The sequence below is a fragment of the Falco biarmicus genome, chromosome 7 (genome assembly GCF_023638135.1).
Source record: "Falco biarmicus isolate bFalBia1 chromosome 7, bFalBia1.pri, whole genome shotgun sequence".
Taxonomy (NCBI): domain Eukaryota; kingdom Metazoa; phylum Chordata; class Aves; order Falconiformes; family Falconidae; genus Falco; species Falco biarmicus.
In genome coordinates this window covers 46,375,048-46,395,410 of record NC_079294.1, presented here as the reverse complement: position 1 = coordinate 46,395,410, position 20,363 = coordinate 46,375,048, and the positions used below count along the sequence as shown (strand labels likewise).

The 20,363-nt window shown below is 51.6% G+C and overlaps 1 protein-coding gene and 1 long non-coding RNA gene across 2 annotated transcripts; both read left to right on the top strand.

Moving 5' to 3' along the window:
• Window positions 1-11,343: 11,343 nt before the first annotated feature.
• On the top strand, window positions 11,344-15,441 carry ARF6 (ADP ribosylation factor 6). Its single transcript, XM_056346939.1, has 2 exons — window positions 11,344-11,502; window positions 11,583-15,441. The coding sequence occupies exon 2, from the start codon at window positions 11,965-11,967 to the stop codon at window positions 12,490-12,492; it is 528 nt and encodes a 175-aa protein (XP_056202914.1). The 5' UTR covers window positions 11,344-11,502; window positions 11,583-11,964; the 3' UTR covers window positions 12,493-15,441.
• A 1,187-nt stretch (window positions 15,442-16,628) lies between these two features.
• LOC130152686 (uncharacterized) lies at window positions 16,629-20,048 on the top strand. The gene is made up of 3 exons (XR_008823079.1): window positions 16,629-17,386; window positions 17,803-17,933; window positions 18,796-20,048. It is a non-coding gene; the product is annotated as an uncharacterized LOC130152686 (long non-coding RNA).
• Window positions 20,049-20,363: the final 315 nt, after the last annotated feature.

Sequence of the window (20,363 nt, the reverse complement as noted above, 5' to 3'; positions counted from 1 at the left end):
GCGATCCCGCTACTGACCGGCACGGGAGCTTTGACCTGCTCCGTCTCCGACCTGGGCCGGTTCACCCCTCCTTAGTCAACCTGGTGTGCCTCGGCTCCCCGGGGCTCACCATATTGATGCCGGCCTTAGCGCGGACGCCCGCTCGGCATAGCGCACTGCAGCCCAGAACTCCTGGGCTCAAGCGATCCGGCGGGCTCGGCCTCCCGAGTAGCTGGGACTACAGGCACGCGCCACCGCGCCCGGCGCTGCGAGCCCCGCGCCGCCGCCCCTAGTGCTGCCGCGCCGTGACGTCACGCCGCGGGGGCGGGGCGGGGGCGGGGCTGGGGCCGCCGGGGCTGAGGCGGCGAGGGGAGCCCTGGCCAGGGGGTCCAGCGCAAATGTGACAGGGCTGGGGGCGTTCGGCCTCTGCTCCCCGGTAACAAGCGGCGGGACGAGAGGCAACGGCCTCAAGTTGTGCTGGGGCGGGTGCAGAAGAATGGCTGCAGAAGCGTGGCCTTAGAATCTCTGAAGATCTGCACAATCCAGGCCTGGTATTAGAATAGGCCTGTAATCAGAATTGTACTGAAGTTGCTGTGCTGGAGTTAACAAGAAAGGTGGCCTTGAGCTATTCCTGAATCCTGAGACCAAGTAATTATGTTGTGCCAACAGGCCGTGGCTGTAACAAGCTACAGCTGCTGGGAAAGCAGGTGCAGGGCCAAGGAAGATAGGGACCGGTATGGGAAAATAGGGAGTAACAAACTACAAGGCTGAAGCACAGCAACACAATTAGCTACATGGATAGAATGCTTATTTTAGTCATGATAATTAGGGGTGTGAGAACCGCGCGCATTTAGAGACTACTAACCAATTATATTTCTGCTTTACGAATATGCATGTGTATCGGTTCTGTATAAGTACTGATAGAAACTAATAAAGTTGAGCGAGATGCATAACTCATATTGAGCATCTTCTTGACTCCGGCAAACCCTTATTCCAACAGGCAGGTTTATGGACATGAGGAAAAATTTCTTCGCCAAAGGGGTTGTCAAGCACTGGCACAGGCTGCCCAGGGAGGCGGTGGAGGCACCATCCCTGGAGGTTTAAAAGACGTGTAGATGTGGTGCTTAGGGACAGGGTTTAGTGGTGACCTTGGCAGCGCTGCGTTAATGGTTGGACTCGGCAATCTAAAAGTTTTTTTCCAACCTCAGTTATTTTGTGTTTCTAATCTGATTTGTTAGGTCTTGACACGACCTGGGGTTTGTTGCCAGAGCTGCATGGTGGGATCTAGCTGGGGCCAGTGGAGGATCAGGGGTATCTCTTTGATGAAGGGATTTCTTTAAAAGTGTTTCTGGGCCCCCTCCCTCCCCTTTTAAAAACATCTCTTTTTTTCCCCCCATCCCTCTCTCTCCCCACTGTGAGGCGAGATGTGGTCCCTGCTCCTCCATGCAGACCCCTGGCCGCCCCATTCCCCACACAAAAGGAAACTGGGTCCCGCCCTCTCACCCAGGCTGTGCTACAGGTGCCATCCCGCTACTGACCGGCACGGGAGCTTCGACCTGCTCCGACTCCAACCTGGGCCAGTTCACCCCTCCTTAGGCGACCTGGTGGCCCCCGGCTCCCCTAGGACCACCATATCGATGCCGGCCTTAGCGCTGACGCCCGCTCGGCACAGTTTGCTCCAACGCTGAGCTCCCAGGCTCAAGCCATCCACCAGCCTCAGCCACCCCAGGCGCTTGGATTACAGGCACAAGCCACCGTGCCCGGCTGTTTTTCAGGCTTTTGCAGATTCCTCCACATCCGTCTTGTGTGGCTCTGCCTGGCCACAGAGCGGCAGTGGGGAACTGAGCAAATGTCCTTGGGTTGCTCGTATTTTATGTTTAAAAAACGGATGGATGGATAGACAGGAAAGATTTCTGAGTGCAAGTATATTTAAGCAGCTGAGAAAGCCCAGGCTTCTTGTTTTGAGCCAGAAGAGGCACATCATGATGCTCTACTTTCATTTTCAGCCAAGTGAGGTGCATCAGGGAGCTCAGTACATTTCATTTACCGAAGAGCAGGTAAGAGATGTCCCACTCCTTGCTTTGAAATACTCCTCATAGCAAAAGGCTTCCTGATTCGCCAGTGTTTTTCCTAGGAGTGTAAAGCTCAGAGCCAACGACACAAATGAGCTGTGACAGTAAATACCTGATGGGGCAGACTAATGAAATGCTCCTGGGAGCTGCAGCCCCATCTTGGTCCGGAGCAGGCTGCCTAAGCCAGGGAGTTTGAGGGATGCTTACCTGACTCACAGGTGTGCAGGGTCCCTGAGCCAGAAACACGTTGAAAATTCTGCTGCCTGTCATTTCCCATTTTAGTAGTTACATCTATTGGGATCCCAAAGGTCTGGCTGGGTCCTGCACTGTGGCCTTTCACCACTCCAAGAAATCACAACACAGGCCACCAAAACGTGAGCACACCTGAGGGAGCAAGGCAGGGGCAGCATCTTCAGCTCAAACATCTGTGGGAATGCTTCTGCCTTTCCCCAGTATTACTTCAGCCTTCTGTGATTGCTCCCTGGCACAGAGAACTGACAAGCACAGGGCTGTGCACGGGAAAGATGCCAAAAGAGGCTGGGTCCCGCTCTCTCGCCCGGGCTGTGCTACAGGGACTGTTCACAGGCGCCATCCCGCTACTGACCGGCACGGGAGCTTTGACCTGCTCCGTCTCCGACCTGGGCCGGTTCACCCCTCCTTAGGCGACCTGGTAGCCCCCGGCTCCCCCAGGACCACCATATCGATGCCAGCCTTAGCGCGGACACCCGCTCAGCACAGCTCGCTGCAGCCCAGAACCCCCAGGCTCAAGCCGTCCACCAGCCTCAGCCTCCCTGGCGCTTGGATTACAGGCACAAGCCACCGTGCCCGGCTGGCCGCAGCTCCCGCCGCCTCCGCAGAGCAGCTCCTCCAGCCTTGCCGTGGCAGCCGGGAGCTCAGGCAGCAGCATGCATTAATGCTTCAGCAACATAGTGGGAACACAGGGGAGAAGGAGCATCATGAGCATCAAGTACAGGAAGCAAAATTTAGCTCTGCAAGTGAAGATTCAGCACAATATTTTGCTTTAGAAAGGCCAAGTTAAGGTAGGTTTGTTGTAGGCCAAATTAAGTTCATGGTCCTGATCTAGGATGTGTCCAGTGAGAGCTCAGAGGATTTGCTGAGGAGAGTCTAAGGCAACCTACTCACTGCAGTGAATACTCACAGATGTAATAAAGTGGTTTGATTCTCAGAGAAGGATATAAAATCACAAAAATGTAATGCAAGGAACGAAATGCAGGAGCTTCTTGCCTTTATCCATTCACTTCTGCAACAGACAGCAGAAATACTTTAACAGAGTATTTGAGATCTTCACTGTGTGTTTTGCCTCTCTCGGAGGCCTGTCCAAGAGACCACCCCCAGGCATCCCATGAAAATAACTGTGCAGCTGGCCAGGGCTGGGGATGCTGCAGGTCCCTCACCTCCCTCTGGCTCCACGGAGACCTGTGGCTGCAAAGAAAGCTTAAAGCCAACATGTTCAGATAGTCAAAGCAGCCTTTGGTCTAATCCAGAATTGCACTGCCCCTTTCCCAGCAGAGCGAGCCAAAGCTGATCCCAATCCACACGCTGCCATTGCCAAAATGGCCTTTTGGGGCTTTTCCCCTCTCCAGATACATGTTATTTCTTCAGACACACTGAGCACTAGCCTGGGGGATCTCTGGTGCCTGTGAACATGTACAGTAGAGTAGGGGTGCCCAGACTGTCATGTCTACCCAGGAAAGCCATGCATATCACCTCCAAGGGCAGCAACCTGACTCTACGCCAGCCTGGAGGAGAGCAGAACCAGCTGCCGAGGTCGCAAACACTGCTGGAGAGCAGCACCAGCCCAGCCAGAGCCTCCTGCTGCTGCCCCCTCCTCTGCAGATCCCCTCCAGGCTCTCCCCACCAAAGCTGTCGCTGATGCTGTAGACACAGCATCTGTGGACACAGCAGGCCTGCAGCCGGCTTAGTCCTAACCAAAGGGCTAAAGACATCAAAGGATGGTGTCTTTGTATTGCATTTCATAAGTGCAGAGGTCAAGGCATGGAGGTACCTCCTGGCCAAGCGCAGACGTGCCTCAGTTCCAGACACAGACATGCCTCCTCCTGGAGGCACGGACACACCTCCTGCCCAAGGCCAGACCCACCAGCAGCACCTCAGGAGGTACCTAAGCATTTCTTCCAGACTGCCTGACCCAAGTTTGTGGAGCAAAGTCCAGGGCTAAAGTACACACACGGCAATCCCATCTCAGAAAAGACAAACAAGATCTTCCCCAGTGCTGCACAAGTCCTGAAAGGTGTCAGGGCTGCATGGGAGAGAGAGACATCTTGTTCTGGGCTCCTATTATCTACTTAAGGAAGAGCTGTCAGTGACAGCTGGAGTTTTGGTTAAAGGCATTAGGATAATGACTTAGGGGTCACGGGCATAAGGAGATGTAGGCCTGACATCCACAAACAGGGGAGAAAGGCAAGCTGCCTGCACAGAAATGACACTTAACACAGGGCCAGACATCCCCCTCCCATCCTCTTCTTCTACGAGTGACACAAAGACACAAAGACACAAATTTTCCATCACATGAAAAAAACAGCAGAAGTGAATCAAGACAGCAGGGGCATGAAACTGCCTGTTTTGCCTGGGAAAATCTGGTGGGAACGAGCTTGGCAGACTGAGGAGGGACAAGGCAGAGCCAGGATGCAGCTAGAGTCCTGACAGTGCTGCTGGCCTGCACAGAGGTGTGCCCTGGTACGGCTCCTGACCACCACAGCAACAAATGAAATAAAAAATGAGGCCGCTCAGAGCTGGGGAAACCTTGGCTGCTCAGCTCTGAGCTCAGGGGGAGCTCTGCCCCGTGGTACTCATCTGACAGCTGGTTGCTGCATCTTTCTCAGCAGGATCAGCTGCTCCAGGCTCCTGCTGAGCTCCCCATGTGCAGGAGCTGTGGCTTTGTGCAAAGCTTTACGGGTAAGCTGGGCTCCAGCCTCCTGAAGAACTGGCTTTGGGATCCCACTGAGCTCCAAACCTCCACCCCTTGTGAGGGCCAGGCAATGTCACACTGTGTCTGCAACCAGAGACCCTGTGAATGACTAAAACACACCTTAGAGGAAAAAAAGCCCTTGGAATCTGCCAGCAAAGAACTCTCTGCATTAGAGCGTGGATGGAGAATACAGCAGATTTCTGCTGGACCATGGCACTGACTGCAAAGTACCACCACCATGAGCTTCCTGGACATCCCCTTGTCACTGCCATGCTTAGTAAGACACCAAGATGACTCAGAACATCTAGACATCAGCAATGGCTTGGGGTCCAAAAACCTCCGGGTGCAGGTCTCCATGGGGTTAGGCACGACATCCAGCTGAGTCCTGAAGGTCATCGGTGTATCTTCTGCTCTGCTGCTGCTGGTAAATACAAGGTGTAAAAATGCAAAAGCCTCACAGATTATTTTTACTCTTGTTAAGGCTTCATGATTTTCCAAGCCAATATTGTCACGGTGGTGACTCAGGATTTTGGCCTATAGAAATTTGGTCAGGCAGTATCCCCCACCTACATTTCCTCTGTCTGCTCCTGAAAAGAACCCATGAAAGGAGAAGACAGATTGTTTGCCGATATTAACTGCAAAGGCATTTCAATGTACTTAAGATATAAAACAAACCCAAACAGCCTGGAGGCCAAACTGTTTTTCCTGCTGAGAGGCCACTTTGGAAGAACTCTTCCCCGCTTCCACAGGAGGCTGGAGGAATGCCAGGGAGACCAGAAGAGGGCCTTCGCCTGATGAGAAATGTGGGATTTCTAGCCCTTCTTCAGGGTCCTCATTACACTGTTTCACCACACACAGAGGCTAACAGAAACCTGCTGCAGTCAGAATACAACACCCCCTTCCCACTCTACTTCCCTAACGCTGTTACATTCACCTTATGGGAAAAGCCCAAGGCTCTGCTTAATGCCACACACAATTTCCTTCCTTGGAAAGACACAAAGGTCTTTGAAGGCTCAGTGTAACAAAGTCTTTTCCCATCTCCCTCTGCCAAAAGAAGAGAAAAAAAATAGGAAGCATGATGAGCTACACCATATTAAAATAAGTTCAAAATCCCAACTGATTGGGAAGATAATCATATTCAAAGAGATAAAAACAAAGGGAGTTATTGATCCATTTCCTTGGGGCTTGCTTCTTCTGATGCGATGGTTAGTACATAAAGTTGAAGGTGTATCGTTTTCGTTCACCACTTTAATTGTGACAGCACTTGGATCACTAGTGGAGGACAGAACATGCAAACACAGCCTCACAAAACCATGAAAAACAATAGGTGCAAGCCTTGGTACCCGCTCCACCCATTCAGCTCCTTATGGAGACAGAAAAAGACAAGGAACAGCTGCCCTGCAGCCAGGCCCAGATGAGTTTCCAAAAGGTTCTACAGATACTTGCTATCTTTCTCCCCAGGCTTTAACTCATAATCACTTTATAACCATAATTGCTTTTTACTCTCTGGGCTGTAAATCTATACTGTCATGCAACAGGCACTCCATCCAGTGACACATTGTCAGCCAGTGCTTACTTTTAAAATATTTAACTTCTGCAGGCTACCCAGTAACTCGCTGGGTGTTGCCAAGGCCCCGAGAAGGTTTTTAATTCTTAAGCAGGTTATGTGAAACTGAACCCCTTCAGAGAAGTCACATTTCTCGGGTAATCTAGAACGTGTTCGGGTATTGTAAATGCTTCTGTTGGGTGTCTGACCCTGAAAAATCAACCAGCAATGTAAGAACCTACGCTGTATTGAGTATATATAGTGCCTAACGTGCACTTCTTTCCATGAGGGGTGGTTACAGGGCGTAGATTTGTATCAACTTTCTGCAGGCTGAGCACTGCAATCAAGTCTTCTTGCTCGCACCATCACACCTCTTCATCTTTGATGACACATTTCCACCCCACAGTTCCTTATGTTGCTATCTGAAAAATAAGAACCTGTCTTTCAAAACATCTTGCACTGGGACAAATTCACATTTTAAAGGCTCGTAACACAAGCTATGTTTTTTCCTGGCTCTCCAAGGTAAGAGGCAGTAACTCTGTGAGGACACAGCAGTGGGGTTCCTCAGGCAAAGAACCCTTTATTTGTTTTACTAAGTTATGCCGTTTACATTCTGCTTCCTGTTTACCATCCTTTCTGTTCACTTACGGAAACTAATATGGTTCCACATTAAAATGTTCCAAAAGTAGGTGGTGCTCTCTCACCAGCTTCTCACCCATTCTCTGTGGGACTGGTAAATGTGAGCTACAAGGATTGACATGCACAGAGTTTATTAGTGACTAATTGGAGATCTTAACTATTGAAAGTGCTGAGTTTCTCAAATGTCTTTTTGCTATGTATCATCCTAAAAAGCAGTAATAACTACTTGAAAAACACATGCCAAACCACATAAAATCTTCTTCTGGTGCACAGACCATACAAACAGAAAGTTTTCCTGAAGGGCAGGGAGGATCCTCATGAATAAAGCCCAGTGCAGGTGAAAAAGTATTTGCCTGAGTGGATCCCATTTCTCTTCTACAGCACGTAGCCACATCCCCACATCCTCAATTAAGTTTTGGATCTGCTGTGTGTAGTGCAGCATATCACTTCTCTTTGTCAGGTTTTTGGACTTGGATGACGGCAAGATCAACTTTGGATGCTTTCAGCAGGTCACACAGTGGCAGCTGAAGAACACAGCACCCTGCTCCAGCTCAGGGTCCAAGCAGAAAAGCTCTGATCAGCAGCAGAGGCATCAGCGGGAGAGCTCAGGGAACTGTCGGGGTGCCTAGCCTGTCCCTGCTCTGGCTGCTGAGGGATGGGACACGCAGCTGCTAAAGGCTCAGGGACCTGTGGGGCAAAGGCAGTTGAGCAGAAGCTGTTGACCACAGCCTGGAGCAGCATGGCTCGTCTCGGCCACGGGCCCACCCAGGGCAGAACATGCATCAGGAAAGGAGTGGGCCCCTGCTGGCAAAGGGATAATACAGATTGGAGCACCCTCTCATTTGCCGATATCAAGCATGGGCACGCAGGAACCCTGCGGGGAGAGGAGCAGCGCAGGAAGTGGCACTGCTGCTTAGTCAGCACAAGGTCCCACCACGTGGAGATGGGATCTTCAGCAGCTCTCGTGCAAGAGCAGCTGCTGTCTCCCTGAAAGGAACTCCACGCCTTGGCATGCATGCAAGTACTTCACAGTCCCACCGCTTCCAGTTTACCAGGAGGGAAAGGAGAGAAGCAGCTCAGGAAAAACAGAAGAACCCAGCTCTTGGCCAGCTGAAATGGGCAAAACCAAAACTGGGCAAGCCCTGTCTGCAGACGGTCCCCAAGGATGAGGGACAATGCAGTCACTAACAAAGGTAAAAAAAGACACAGTTCAAGAGGAGAGACCTGAGGAACAGCACACCTGGGTCAAAACAGAGGGAGAAGGTGATAGAAAAGGCACTTTCCCACTCTGCAGGTATTCATTTTTGTTTGTGCCTTGTGGTACCCACTGGCTGGTGGCACAGGCTGCAGAGCAGCCATCCCCTCCTGCAGCCCAGACAGAGAACCATCCCAGGTGCCATTCAGTGTTCCGCTGGCTGCCAGGTGCTGACACACTTAATGCTTGAGATCCATATTCCACAATGGGTAGATCCCAGGAGAAAGCACCTAAGGTAACTCTCAGCTGTTAACAAGAAAAGCAGAAAAGCCTCACATGCAGTCACACCCTCCCCTTAATGCTTTACACAGCCCAAACAAAAACACTAAAAAGACAGTCATTTCCTGAAACCAGAAAATTCTGCTCTGAGGCCAGCGGGTAGAGCAATCAACCTGCACGCAGACAAAGGCAGTACTTCAAAGCTTCTGACATCTCCGTTTGCAACTATTTTGGTCAAGACCCATGGTCTTGTACTACTGCTGCCTCATTTAATAACCTGCCGCTCACATTCACCAGCACGGAAATGGTCATGCGGAACAGAGCCAAGTAGAAACCCACAAACGTCCACATCCTGATGTTAATTTTAGCCCTGCTTGGCAGTAAAATATTTAGATAAATTTCTGATGCCAGTGAGAGACTGAACTAGCTGTATCCAGTGGGATCACTAGGCCTTGCTGTTAATCCCACACCAGTACAGTACTTAGCAGTATTACCTGCTACTTTAACCATGACAGTATGAACTCTGGCACTGCCTGATGCATGCAGGGACACTCGTGAGCCCTGGTGTCAGCAGACGGTACCCCTGGCGCAGCCTGCACACACTCATTTGGAGAGGCCATGGATGGTATGTTTTCCTTGGCATCCTCCGTCTTTGCTCGCTGCATGAAAGAGCAAGGCTGCCTCAGAAACTTACTGTCATCCACTTAATAGTCCTGTAGTCCAGGAAATCTCCCATTATTCTAGACTTTTTTAAAGACACCAATTTCCCTTTTGCTGTCCCAAGGGGGATCGCTTTGCATGTCCCACACAACTGCAAAAATGTCTGCCATAAAAATTAACTCATAATTTAGTATTTTTGAAGGGACAGAAGGATACAGTGAAGTCAATCTTACGCACGTGATCCAAAGTGGAAGACACCTGTGCTCTCTGAGAGCCATACAGTTCAGAACGTGACCACACCACCCAGCTTCCCTGAAGGCTGACCCCAAAGTGACCACAGCACATTTTGCTGGGTTTGCATTCTGGGTGCTGCTTCCCACATCCATGCCATCAGCTCAGAAGCAACTACCAACACAGGTTTGCTTTCCCCTTGCCTTCCTCTGCGCAAGCCTTGCCAGCATGAACTGGGGGGGCAGCCCCATGCTCCGGCATACTGAAGGAGCAGCCCTGCACTGCTCGTGTGCGCTGGCCTCGCTGGCACCGCTCTGGGAGCGCAGGGTTGCGACATGTTGTGCGTGTGGAACTGGCCAAACGTGTGCCTGCCGGTGTGCAGAGGGCGCTGCTCTGTGTCAAGCAGGGCGTGCTGGGGCACTGCTCCCGGGGAAGGCAGGCCCGGACTGTGGCTGGGTAGGCGAACGCTGCATTTCCAAGTGGTTGGCCACAGCTGGAATTTCACTGATCTGGATTACAGGGAGTGACCCAAGACAAGAAGGGGCCATAAACCCAATGACACTACACATCACAGAAAGGTCTGGGTTTGAAGGGGGCTTTAAAGGCCATCTAGTCCTGCAGCAAGCAGGGACATCTTCAACTCCACCAGGTGGCTCAGAGCCCCGTCCAACCTGGCCCTGAATGTTTCCAGGGATGGTGCATCCATGACCTCTCTGGGCAACCTGCGTCCCAGCACCCTCTCCCTACATCCCCCCCAGTATCCTAAGATAGGGTTTAGTTTTACACAGGGAAGGCTCTTTCCGGAGGGTTCTGTGAGGGCCCACCCCAGCAGGTCACAGGCACAGTGGCAGGGCCACTCAGGTTACCTCCCCGCCTGGGACCCAAGCGCAGCACGCAACTGCTGCCAGCTGCCCTGTGCCTTGTCACCACACTGCCCTGGGCTCGCTCAGGACCCGACACAGCACCCAGCCCACAGCAGCGCTGGGGCCAGGTGAAAGGGGCCTGCCTTGGTGCAGCACAGCCGGCCGTGGGCGGCACCTCAGCGCCTTCCCGAGGCGGGCACCCTGCCACTGGGTTCCTTCTCCCATCGGGGCCTCTTCGCCCACCGAGGCGAGCAGGGAGCCGAGGCCTCGCAGCCCGGCTGGGTGTGCCACCTGCAGCGCTACCACAGCCGGCCAGCTAGAGGCCACCCCGATGGACACGTTTATGCCCAGCTCCCGCACCGCGCCCCGAGGCACTGGGCCGTAAGCCCTCGGCGCCCCGCCAGCCCAGCCTTCCCCTCCTCGCTGGCCCCGCCACCCGGGCGCTGCTGGCCCTTTAAGACGCGCCCTGGGCGCCCTCCGCGCGCTCCTGCTGACGTGTGATCGCGTGGCGCCTCTCCCCACCGAGGCCCCGCCCCCTCGCCTGCCCGCACGCGCAGTGCCGCCCGCGGGAGCCGGGCCCCGCCCCGCCCCGCTGCCGCCGGCCCGCTCCGCGCAGGCGCGGCAGGGCGAGGCAAGCGGCTACCCCGCCCGGCGGGCGGGGTAGGTGGGGCTGGGGTGGCGCACGCGCACCGCGCCTCGCGGGCGGGCGGGAGGGACAGCCCCGCCCCTCCCCTCCCGCCAGGGAAGGAGCACGCGCGGCGGGGGCGGGGTTCCGGCCGCCACGGCCCCCGCGCAGCCGCAGTTCGCGCCCGAGGCCGCGCGGGAAGCGGAGTGGCGCGCGCGCCCTGGGCGGAAGGGGGCGGGTCAGAGCGCGCCCCCCCCCTCCCCGCGGCCGGCTGCGGCGGCGCATGCGCGGGGGCAGGGGCGGCGGGTGGCGCCGCGAGCGGCCCGGCGGGCGGGGCGGGGGCGCCGCGCGCAGGCGCCCTGGCGGCGGAGGGGAAGTGAGGCGGGCTCGCGCGGCGCCTTTTCCGGCGGTGCTGGCTGAGGGAGCGGCGCGCAGAGGAGCCGGCCGCGAGCCCGCCGGCCCTGAGGTAACTGCCGCCCGCTCCGCTCCCCTCCCCTCCCCGCTCGCCGCGCCGCCCTGTCTCACGCTCTCTCCGTCCCTTTGCAGGCAGGACGCGGAGCCGCCGCCCCTAAGCCGGCATCCATGAGCTGAGGCGCCGGCGCGGGAGCCAAGGCAGGAGCCGGGCGGAGCCGCCGCCTCGGGCCAGGCGGAGGAGCGGAGAGCGGCGCGGCCCCCCTTCCCGCAGCGCCTGGTCCGCACCGCCGCGCCAGGCCTCCCCTCGCCTCCCCCTCCCCCGCCCCGCTTCTTCCGCAGCCGCCCCATGCGCGGCCGGCGCTGAGCCCCGCCTGCCCTTGCCCTGACACCCCTGGGCCGGCCCCGCTCCGCTTCGGCCCCCGCCCCGCCCGGGCTGTTCGGGTGGGTCGGCGCTCGCCCTCCGCTCCCCCCACCCCCCACCCCGGAGGCGCCGGGCCCCTTGGATGCCGCCGAGATGGGCAAGGTGCTGTCCAAGATCTTCGGCAACAAGGAGATGCGGATCCTGATGCTGGGTCTGGACGCGGCTGGTAAAACCACCATCCTGTACAAACTGAAGCTGGGCCAGTCCGTCACCACCATCCCCACCGTGGGCTTCAACGTGGAGACGGTTACTTACAAAAACGTCAAGTTCAACGTGTGGGATGTCGGGGGCCAGGACAAGATCCGTCCCCTCTGGAGGCACTACTACACGGGCACGCAAGGGTTGATCTTTGTGGTGGACTGCGCCGATCGCGACCGCATCGACGAGGCCCGCCAGGAGCTCCACCGCATTATCAACGACAGGGAGATGCGGGACGCCATCATCCTCATCTTCGCCAACAAGCAGGACCTGCCTGATGCCATGAAACCCCATGAAATCCAGGAGAAACTGGGCCTGACCCGAATCAGGGATAGGAATTGGTATGTGCAGCCCTCCTGTGCTACTACAGGGGATGGACTCTATGAAGGGCTGACATGGTTAACATCCAATTATAAATCCTAATGAGAGAGTAACTATTTAGTCTACAAAGAATTAAAGAAAAAAAAAGTAACCGACATGGCTTTCCAGAAGAATGATTCTCTACTGAAAAGTAAAACAAAAGCATCCATAGGATTATCATCACCTTTCTCCAGTTACCACCCTTTCCTTCTGCACACTTGACTGGATTCCTGTTTTAACTCTTCTTGCTTGGCGTTAGGATGCTCTAATCTCCGAATGTGACACGAACACAAGCACTAGATGCTATGGCAGACTTCCAGCAAACAGGGGAAAGACACATTGTAGACTTGCTAAGTAACTTTCTCCCCCCCCCTCCCCCCCCCCCTTTGATAGCCCTTAAGATGGTTTGATTATTTTGGGGGATGGTTGGGGGAGGGATACCATTTTCAATGTATGCTTTCTGGTTCTACTGTTTTGATTATATTATTTTTTTTCTTCTATCACTTGCTGTAGATTGCTACTTTTTTGCATTCATGCAGAATATGTTGATAGGTCTACTTCATCTAGTAAACTGAAAATTATTGCTTAAAATCAAACTGCAGTCTGTCTTTTTATATTAAGGACTTTTTTTAAAGTTCTGTTAATCTGTAACTAAATAGTGACTCTCAGTTTGTCTTCATATCTCAGACTAATAATGAAACAAATTCTTGCCTACAGTGGCAGATAGTGAGAATACCATTGTAACATGTTCAAAGTGCATATCAGGCATAATGTTAACTAGGTAATGTAAGAACTGCTTTGAAATGTCAGCTGTGAAGTTCTGAACCATACATCATGCATGAGAAGGGATGCAAATAAGTTCCCCATACTACATAACAACCATATAGCAAATAAGACATGAATGATGTAATAGTTCCAGGGTAGATACTGTTCAGTTTTCGTCTTGCATTGCAAACTTAAATGATGTTTAGCTGCGGTTTTTACTACCTGTGTCAGTCTCCGAATCAATGCAAGATAGGTTCCTTCCAGAAAATGCAGCAATAAGGTGTATGCATTGCAACAAGTTTTACTTTAAATCACAGGTGTTTAGGCAAAAATCTAGCACTGACTTGCCTGTCTTGTGAGCGAGACAAATTGTTTTCATTTCAAGGCAGTTGAAGACTTCTAAATCTTAAAAGGGTTTCTGATTCTTTCCAACAGGCATGTAGTGGAGAAGGAAATACTGGGGTGTGTTTTTCCCCCCATTTTGTAGACTTCCAAAGGGGCAAGTTCTGTGCTAAACTTTAATTGAGCTCGGTAATTTCTGACACCTGAATAATAGCCATTTTGAGGAAATCACTTCTTGGTTCAGTTTTCCAGGACTCGACTGAACTCATGCAAGTAGTTGCAGTCCTTCACCATCTGTCTCGGTAGCCGGTTGTTGCTGTAGTCCTGTAGGAAGGAAGCTATGTTGGATGTCTGAAGCCCATTGAGTAACTACTAATGAGAGCGGGGAGGGGAGAGAGAGAGAGAGAGTATACGACAATGAATGTAAACTTCCATAATTAGTTCTTAAAGGGCAAGCAGCTCATTTGCCATATCACAGTCTGTACATGTGACTGGCAAAAAAAACCCCACCCAGGATAAGTATTAGTACAAAAACTCAATCAAGTATTAATGCTGGGTGCAAAAAATGTTAAAGCAGCTGGTTCTTATTCAGCCTTAAGGATTAACTTCAGATTTCCTCAAGGAGTTAAACTCAATTGGGGAATTCTAGGAATGTATGCTACAAAACCAGAAGAAAATGGCTTTTTTTTTTTGGCTTTTTTTTTTTCCAAGGATATGGGTTTTACATGAAATTGGGGGCATTACACTACATTTTTGCAGTGTTGACTCTGCATGCTGAGTACATTGTATATGGAGCTCTTACCAAAGATGTATGGAAGATAAAAATACTGAATTAACTTCTGAAATTGAATTCTTTGGACCACTTAAAAGTTCCTTTAGAATATGGTTCCAAAAGACTTACCTTGATGTGGGTTGCAGATGGGACTGAATGGGTTCTTAAGCTAGAAGGTAGAGCATCAATTGACTATTAAGTCTTTGTAAGTTAAAGAAAGTCTGCAAAAGCTTAATGTAGAATAACTCCAATCTCAGCTCTAAAGAAGAGGAGGTGAGATTATTTTTTTTTTCACTCAAGGCTTTTTGCCATTGGAATATCATTGCTCTATTTTCTAGCTTTTTTTTTTTCTCCTGTTGATGTAATTTAACAAGTAGGTTGGTGGTATAAAGACTAAAAATACAAGAATAAGGTTACTGTTTTCTTCTGGAGCATAAATAAAATAGCCAAGCACAAAGTAAATGCCTAAACTGGAAAACTTGAAGCTCTGTTAATGGTTCTTGAACTTTCTTAAATCTATTCTCAGTCAACATGAAAACTTCAATAACTTCCATTTTTCGTCTAAGTTGATTTACTGTGTTTTCAAGTGCTGGGGCAGACTTCTTTGGTAGACTTTGCATTAAGTTGAATTCACAATTTTGTATTTCCTTAGTAACTTTGTTATTCTGTTTTTGTAGGTGAAAGGAAACTGATTATGCTTCTGAATTTTTTTATTGTCTTTTTTTGAGGGGGAGAAAAAGTTACTGAAACATGTGGCAGAGATGTCAAAAATAAATGGCCATTGCTACTGAACAAAATACAAAGGTTTCACTTTCAACATGTCCTTTATAGGTTGTAGCTGAACCTTACCACGAACTAGTGGCTCTCGGGCAGTAAACACAGCCTGTAGGATAAAGTGGCAATCTGTAAGAAATCCTATGATTTCAAAACTAATCTGGAGTTTAAGTGCATCAATTTGTGTTCATGTGAATTTATGGACTAAGTTTTGAATGGCGTTAATTGTGTCTGATCAGTGAATGAGTTTGTAGACTGTGATCTCCCTGACTAAAGTAAACAGGAATTTTGTGTTCTCAATATGGCTGTAGTGTTGGTAAAGAACTAATAAGCAGAAAATAAAGCAATTATACAGCGGAGCTCTCCTGGTATGTTACTTATATTTAATTATGAGAGAAACAGAAAGGGGCAATATGGTGCTGGAGTAGAGCATTCTGCCGATATAAAGAGGTCTCTGTTCTGTATCTTGCAGTTTTGAAAGCCCGTCTGTAATTCCTTTGAGACTTAGATTAGCGACTATTTTTATAAGTGGAAAGGATGATACTTCTTTAATACTCCCACTTGTAGTTCACAATCTTTAGCAAACTTTAGTGTCAAATTTATACTGCCTCGGTGCCAGCCCCACATAACTTGGGAAGGTGATCAGCTCCGTGCAAGGGCATGGAGGGACTGTGGCTTAGTGGGACAGCGCTGCGTTCCGTGGAAGAAATTACTTGGTCAGAAAGGGATGATGTTAGGCCAGCGTAGAAAACGCAGCAATGGACAAAAGGGTTGATGAGTGAATAGGGGTGCTTGTGGAGTGACAGATGTGGAGTTGGGACATCTTTGGTGCCTGAATAGGACGCGAGCGAGCTGATAAAAGGACTTGGGCAGGTGCAGTGGGGAACACATCGGGGGGCCGGGAGCCAAGCAGCAGGCTGGGGTGCGCGCAGTGGGCTATGGTTACTGCAACAGCTGCCGTCCTGCGGCCCCGAGGAAAGGCAGCGGTGTTACGGGAACCACCCACGGCTCCCAGCCTGGGGCTGGGCGGGCGGAGGGGACGGCGGAGGTCCTGAGGCAGCTCCCAGCACCCACAGCTGCAGGTGTGAGGCCAGGCACTGGCTGCTGGGAACTGTCTCCTTGTTGCAAAGCTTTTGGGAATCGTCAGGGAATATCACTCAGCCAGGGGGGAGTACCTGGGTGCAGGGGCGGTGGGCACACTGCAGCTCCCATCCTCCGCAAAGCCTTTTTCTGCCGGCTATTTAGGCTAGGCTCTGTCTACCTGGATGTCAGTTAAGGGTGTGGCTGTGTAAATGAACTTAACTCTGACTTTAATTAAACTACTTGGAGTTTGGAGACAAGGCTCCAGAAGAGTAAACTCATGTCTCTTTCATTGTAGTAGTTAGTAATTTTTCAAAATGTCAGCACTTATCGTTTTAGATCGGACCTTTGTTACAGCAGCAGTTAGTGTGACTCCCAAGAGCACCCTTCCTGAAGCGCGCTGTGACTCACGCTCCGGCAGGGCTCTTTTCCCCAGTCACAGGGCCGTGCTCCTTGTAGACAGGGTTCGGAAAAAATGTGCCTGCCACCCCTAATTGGAAATTAACCCTGCTAATAACGATAGTCCTCCCAAAGGAACGTCTGTTGGTTAAAAAAAAAATAAATTAGTTGCATCGTCAAAACAGCTGGCTGCAAGATCTGCGATAGCCAGTTGCTTCGCTGGTGGACCTGAGCATTATTTCTCTTGTGGCTGGGACTGCTGGGACCGCTGGCAGCGGAGAACTTGCTCTGGAGCCTGGAAACAGCCTCGGTGTGGGCACCGTGACTCACACTTCCCACTAACGCACGGCTGCGCTTTTTGTCTTGGATTTGTTTCTAGTATCTGTCCAGCCTGACGGGTTCGGTATGTGGAATCTGAAATCACCTTGGCTTTGGCGCTTTCTGGAAAAAAAAGAGCTTTCCCCTCGCCTCGTGGGGAAGCGTCAGCTTTCAAGGGCTGTTGGTGAGTGAGCGGCAGCTCTGCTCGCTAACTCTGTTCCTCTTTTGATGTCCTAAGCGCTGCTCCAGCCTGCGTTTCAGAACTGTGCCTAAGCACACCAAGATGCTTTCAGGACTTCAGGCCGAGGTGGATGACTTGCGCGCCGCCATCAATCTCGCTTTGAGAATTTGGAGCGTCATGAAGAACGGTGTAATTTTAGCCCTGCTGTCAGTTCTGGAGGGGTGAAGCGAGTGAGTCACAGCCCGTGGCGCTCGGCACCGAGGGACGCACCCCGACAAGCGCCGGGAGCTTGTGCGAAAGGCGGATTTTGGTAGGCGGTAAACTGGGTATGTGGTGTATTGTCCAGGAAGTCGCTCTTCTCTTGCTTAAGAACAGGTATCTCTGGCGTCCTTAAAAAAACATAGAGAGGAGAGGGGAAAAAAAAAAAAAAAAGTCAAGATGTGAGTCATCTGCTGAGCTCTCCAGCCTCAGAGTCTTACAGCGGTTTAACAGGCTTGGGCCCTTGCTTCGCCTCGAGAGAAATTTTTCCCTTGCAGAGGATGCACTCCTCTGTTACTGGTTTCTTCAGTTGCATCTTCTAGGACAACATTAGTTAAAAAAAACCCCAAAACTTAATTGGGGTAATTGGGGTTTAATGGCTGTCTTGTGAGAGGTGGAAATTGATAATGCTTGAAAATTGATAACGCTGGGAAATTATATATAAATATATATATATAAAAAAATAACACTTTATTTTCCATAGGAGTATTCAGATGAACGCCACCTGGAGAAGATCCCGCCTGGCTCAGCGTAGGTACCCCTTGTGCCCAGCCGCCCTTCAGAGCTGGTGAACACTCACCCAGTGGTTACACAGAGGAGGAAGCCGAGGTGCAGGTAACAGGCAGAACTCCTGAGCTTATTTCTGCATCTGTGCCTAGCATGGATTCCTTGTCTGAAACATAGCGGGGGGAGCGCTGCCTGGGCCAGGTGCTGGCTTCGTCCCCAAGTTCCTTTCTGATGGAGTGGGATCGCAGGGGAGGTTTTCTCTCTCATGGTTACAGGAGATGACAAGCTGTGGAAAGCTGCAGGAAGACACTGTGTTACATGCTGACGGTCTTGGCTCTTTTGTGGGAGTGCAGTTTTATTCATGGTTTTTTTTGGGGGGGAAGCAAAAGACCTCAAGACAGCTTACACAGCCCTCAGCCTCTGCAGTTAGAGTAGGACAGATGGGGGGGGGGGGGCTGGCAGACCTCAGCAGCTCGGGAAGCATTTTCCTCAGTTTAACTGGGACTACTTGAGGGGATGATCTTGCTCTTTGCATACCCGAGCTGCAGCAGTGCTCGTCCCCAAGCCTGCGAGCGTCCATCAGAGGAAGGTCCATTGCGGGGAAAGGTGCAGGCAGCCAGCCTCCAGCACCTGCCTGGATCGTTGCTGCTGGGGACAGAGAGGAGTGGAGGGAAAGCATCCAGGGCTGGCACCAGTGCCAAAATACCTCTGGCGTTCATTTGAAGCTGGTATTCGAAGAACAAACTCGTTACATGGGTTTGGAGGGCTGGGGCAAGGCTGCAAGGGGGAACTGACACTGGTGCTGGGTGCTGACAGCTTCTAACTTGGAAGTAACATTTGCTTGGCATACTTTCTCAGAAGGAGACTTTGCACTCTACGTGCATGGAACGTGGGATTGCATAGTCCTCGTGCTGTTAATATTTGCTATTTTTGCCCTGAGGAGCTTTCTACATTTTCCTTTTGAAAACAGGGGCTGCTGTGGAGCAGGCGCTAACCCCGTGGCTGTTAACTTTCTGCTGCCGCCCATCAGCGGACCGAGGTGCGCTCGTGCAGTTATCCCATTAGCTTAACATCTGCCAAAACGCCCTTTCCCCACAGGGGCTGGATTAGTCTGGAACTGACCCAGCTCCCCGGGAAGCTTTTCCTATCACGTACTTGTGGCTTTCAGTCCGCTGCCCTAACTGTAGCCAAACCCAGCGCCTGCGTCTCACCATAGAGCAGGAAATTTCCGCAAGCAAAGCAGTGATTTGGCTCTACTTTTCCCTCCAAAGCAAGTCTAAGTCTTCAAATTGCACTGTGTTTAAATGTTCAAATTACATCCTATATATCATGTAGACACTTGTATTTTCAATCTAAAGGCTTGTTTCAGCTGCAATGACCTGTGCTGGACCGGTTTTCACACCAGTACCGAAAAGAAAAGCATTTCAAGGGAGAGGTGAGGGGCAGCAGCAGGACAGACACCACCGGTGTGCTTGATTTCTTCTTGCTGCCCGACACAAAGGTTCAGGACAAAATTCCCCAGCACCTGCTGGCTGGAAGATGAGCCCAGCTCACCAAGGGCCAATGTGAAAGTCGCTGGCATCCAGTGCTGCGTTGTGGAAGGCGTTGAATTGCTGCCAATGAGCTGTCCCTGGATCTCGCCCTGGCTCATAACTTTGGACTAGTTTACGAATTCAAAGTCTTCTAGCCCTTGCCTCCAAGCACCTTGAGCATGTGGCACGTGTGAGCCAGGGTCACCGTCGGCCGGGCTGGGACACTGCTGCCTGGGCACTAGCGATGCTCCGGGGCTGGTCCTGCGGGGCTCTGGGGTTGCAAAGGCACCCTTCTGCCTCGGGCCTGCTCCTGGCCCTCTGTGGGGAGGGACGGGAATGTTTCAGACCAGGGTGGTGATATGTTATGCCTTAAGTAATGCCATCGGCAGCCTCGCAGCTGCAATCTCAGGATCTCAGCTCCCGCCTTACCTGTTGGGTTGATACCTAATGAAGAAATGATCTGCATTGTCCCCTTGATAGGAGGTTACACTCTCAAACACAGCACCAAAGCTTCCCAGCTTTTGTTTCCACTGTGGATCTTATTAATGATTTAATAACGGGGGAGGCATCTCCCTGTGAGGACGAGCTGCAGCTTTTTCACTTTGTTTGCGGTTGCCCATGGGTTTCCTTTACCCTCCAGGTCCCAGCCTGCCACCCTCACTCCAGCGCCACCCTTCCTTTTGCTCCCGGTTTTCAGCATCCCCCTAGCCCTGCGGTGCCGTGGCCGTGCCTTTAGGGAGAAGGGGCTCCACAGCTTCTCCCTTCCCTCTTCCAGGCTTTCCGGCAGCTCCTGCTCCCAGTCCTCCAGGAAACACTCAAAGTAGTGAAACTGGTTAATCACGTTGACACTGGAGGAGTGCTGGCATCCAAGTGGAATCTGTGGATTAACTCGTTCAGCCTGGTGTTTGCTAGCTTCTCAGCAGCCTGATGCATTATTCAGCAGCCAGGTTGCTTTTGGGCCTTCAGAAAAACTGGAGCTTCCCAACACTTGAGGGTTTTATGAACT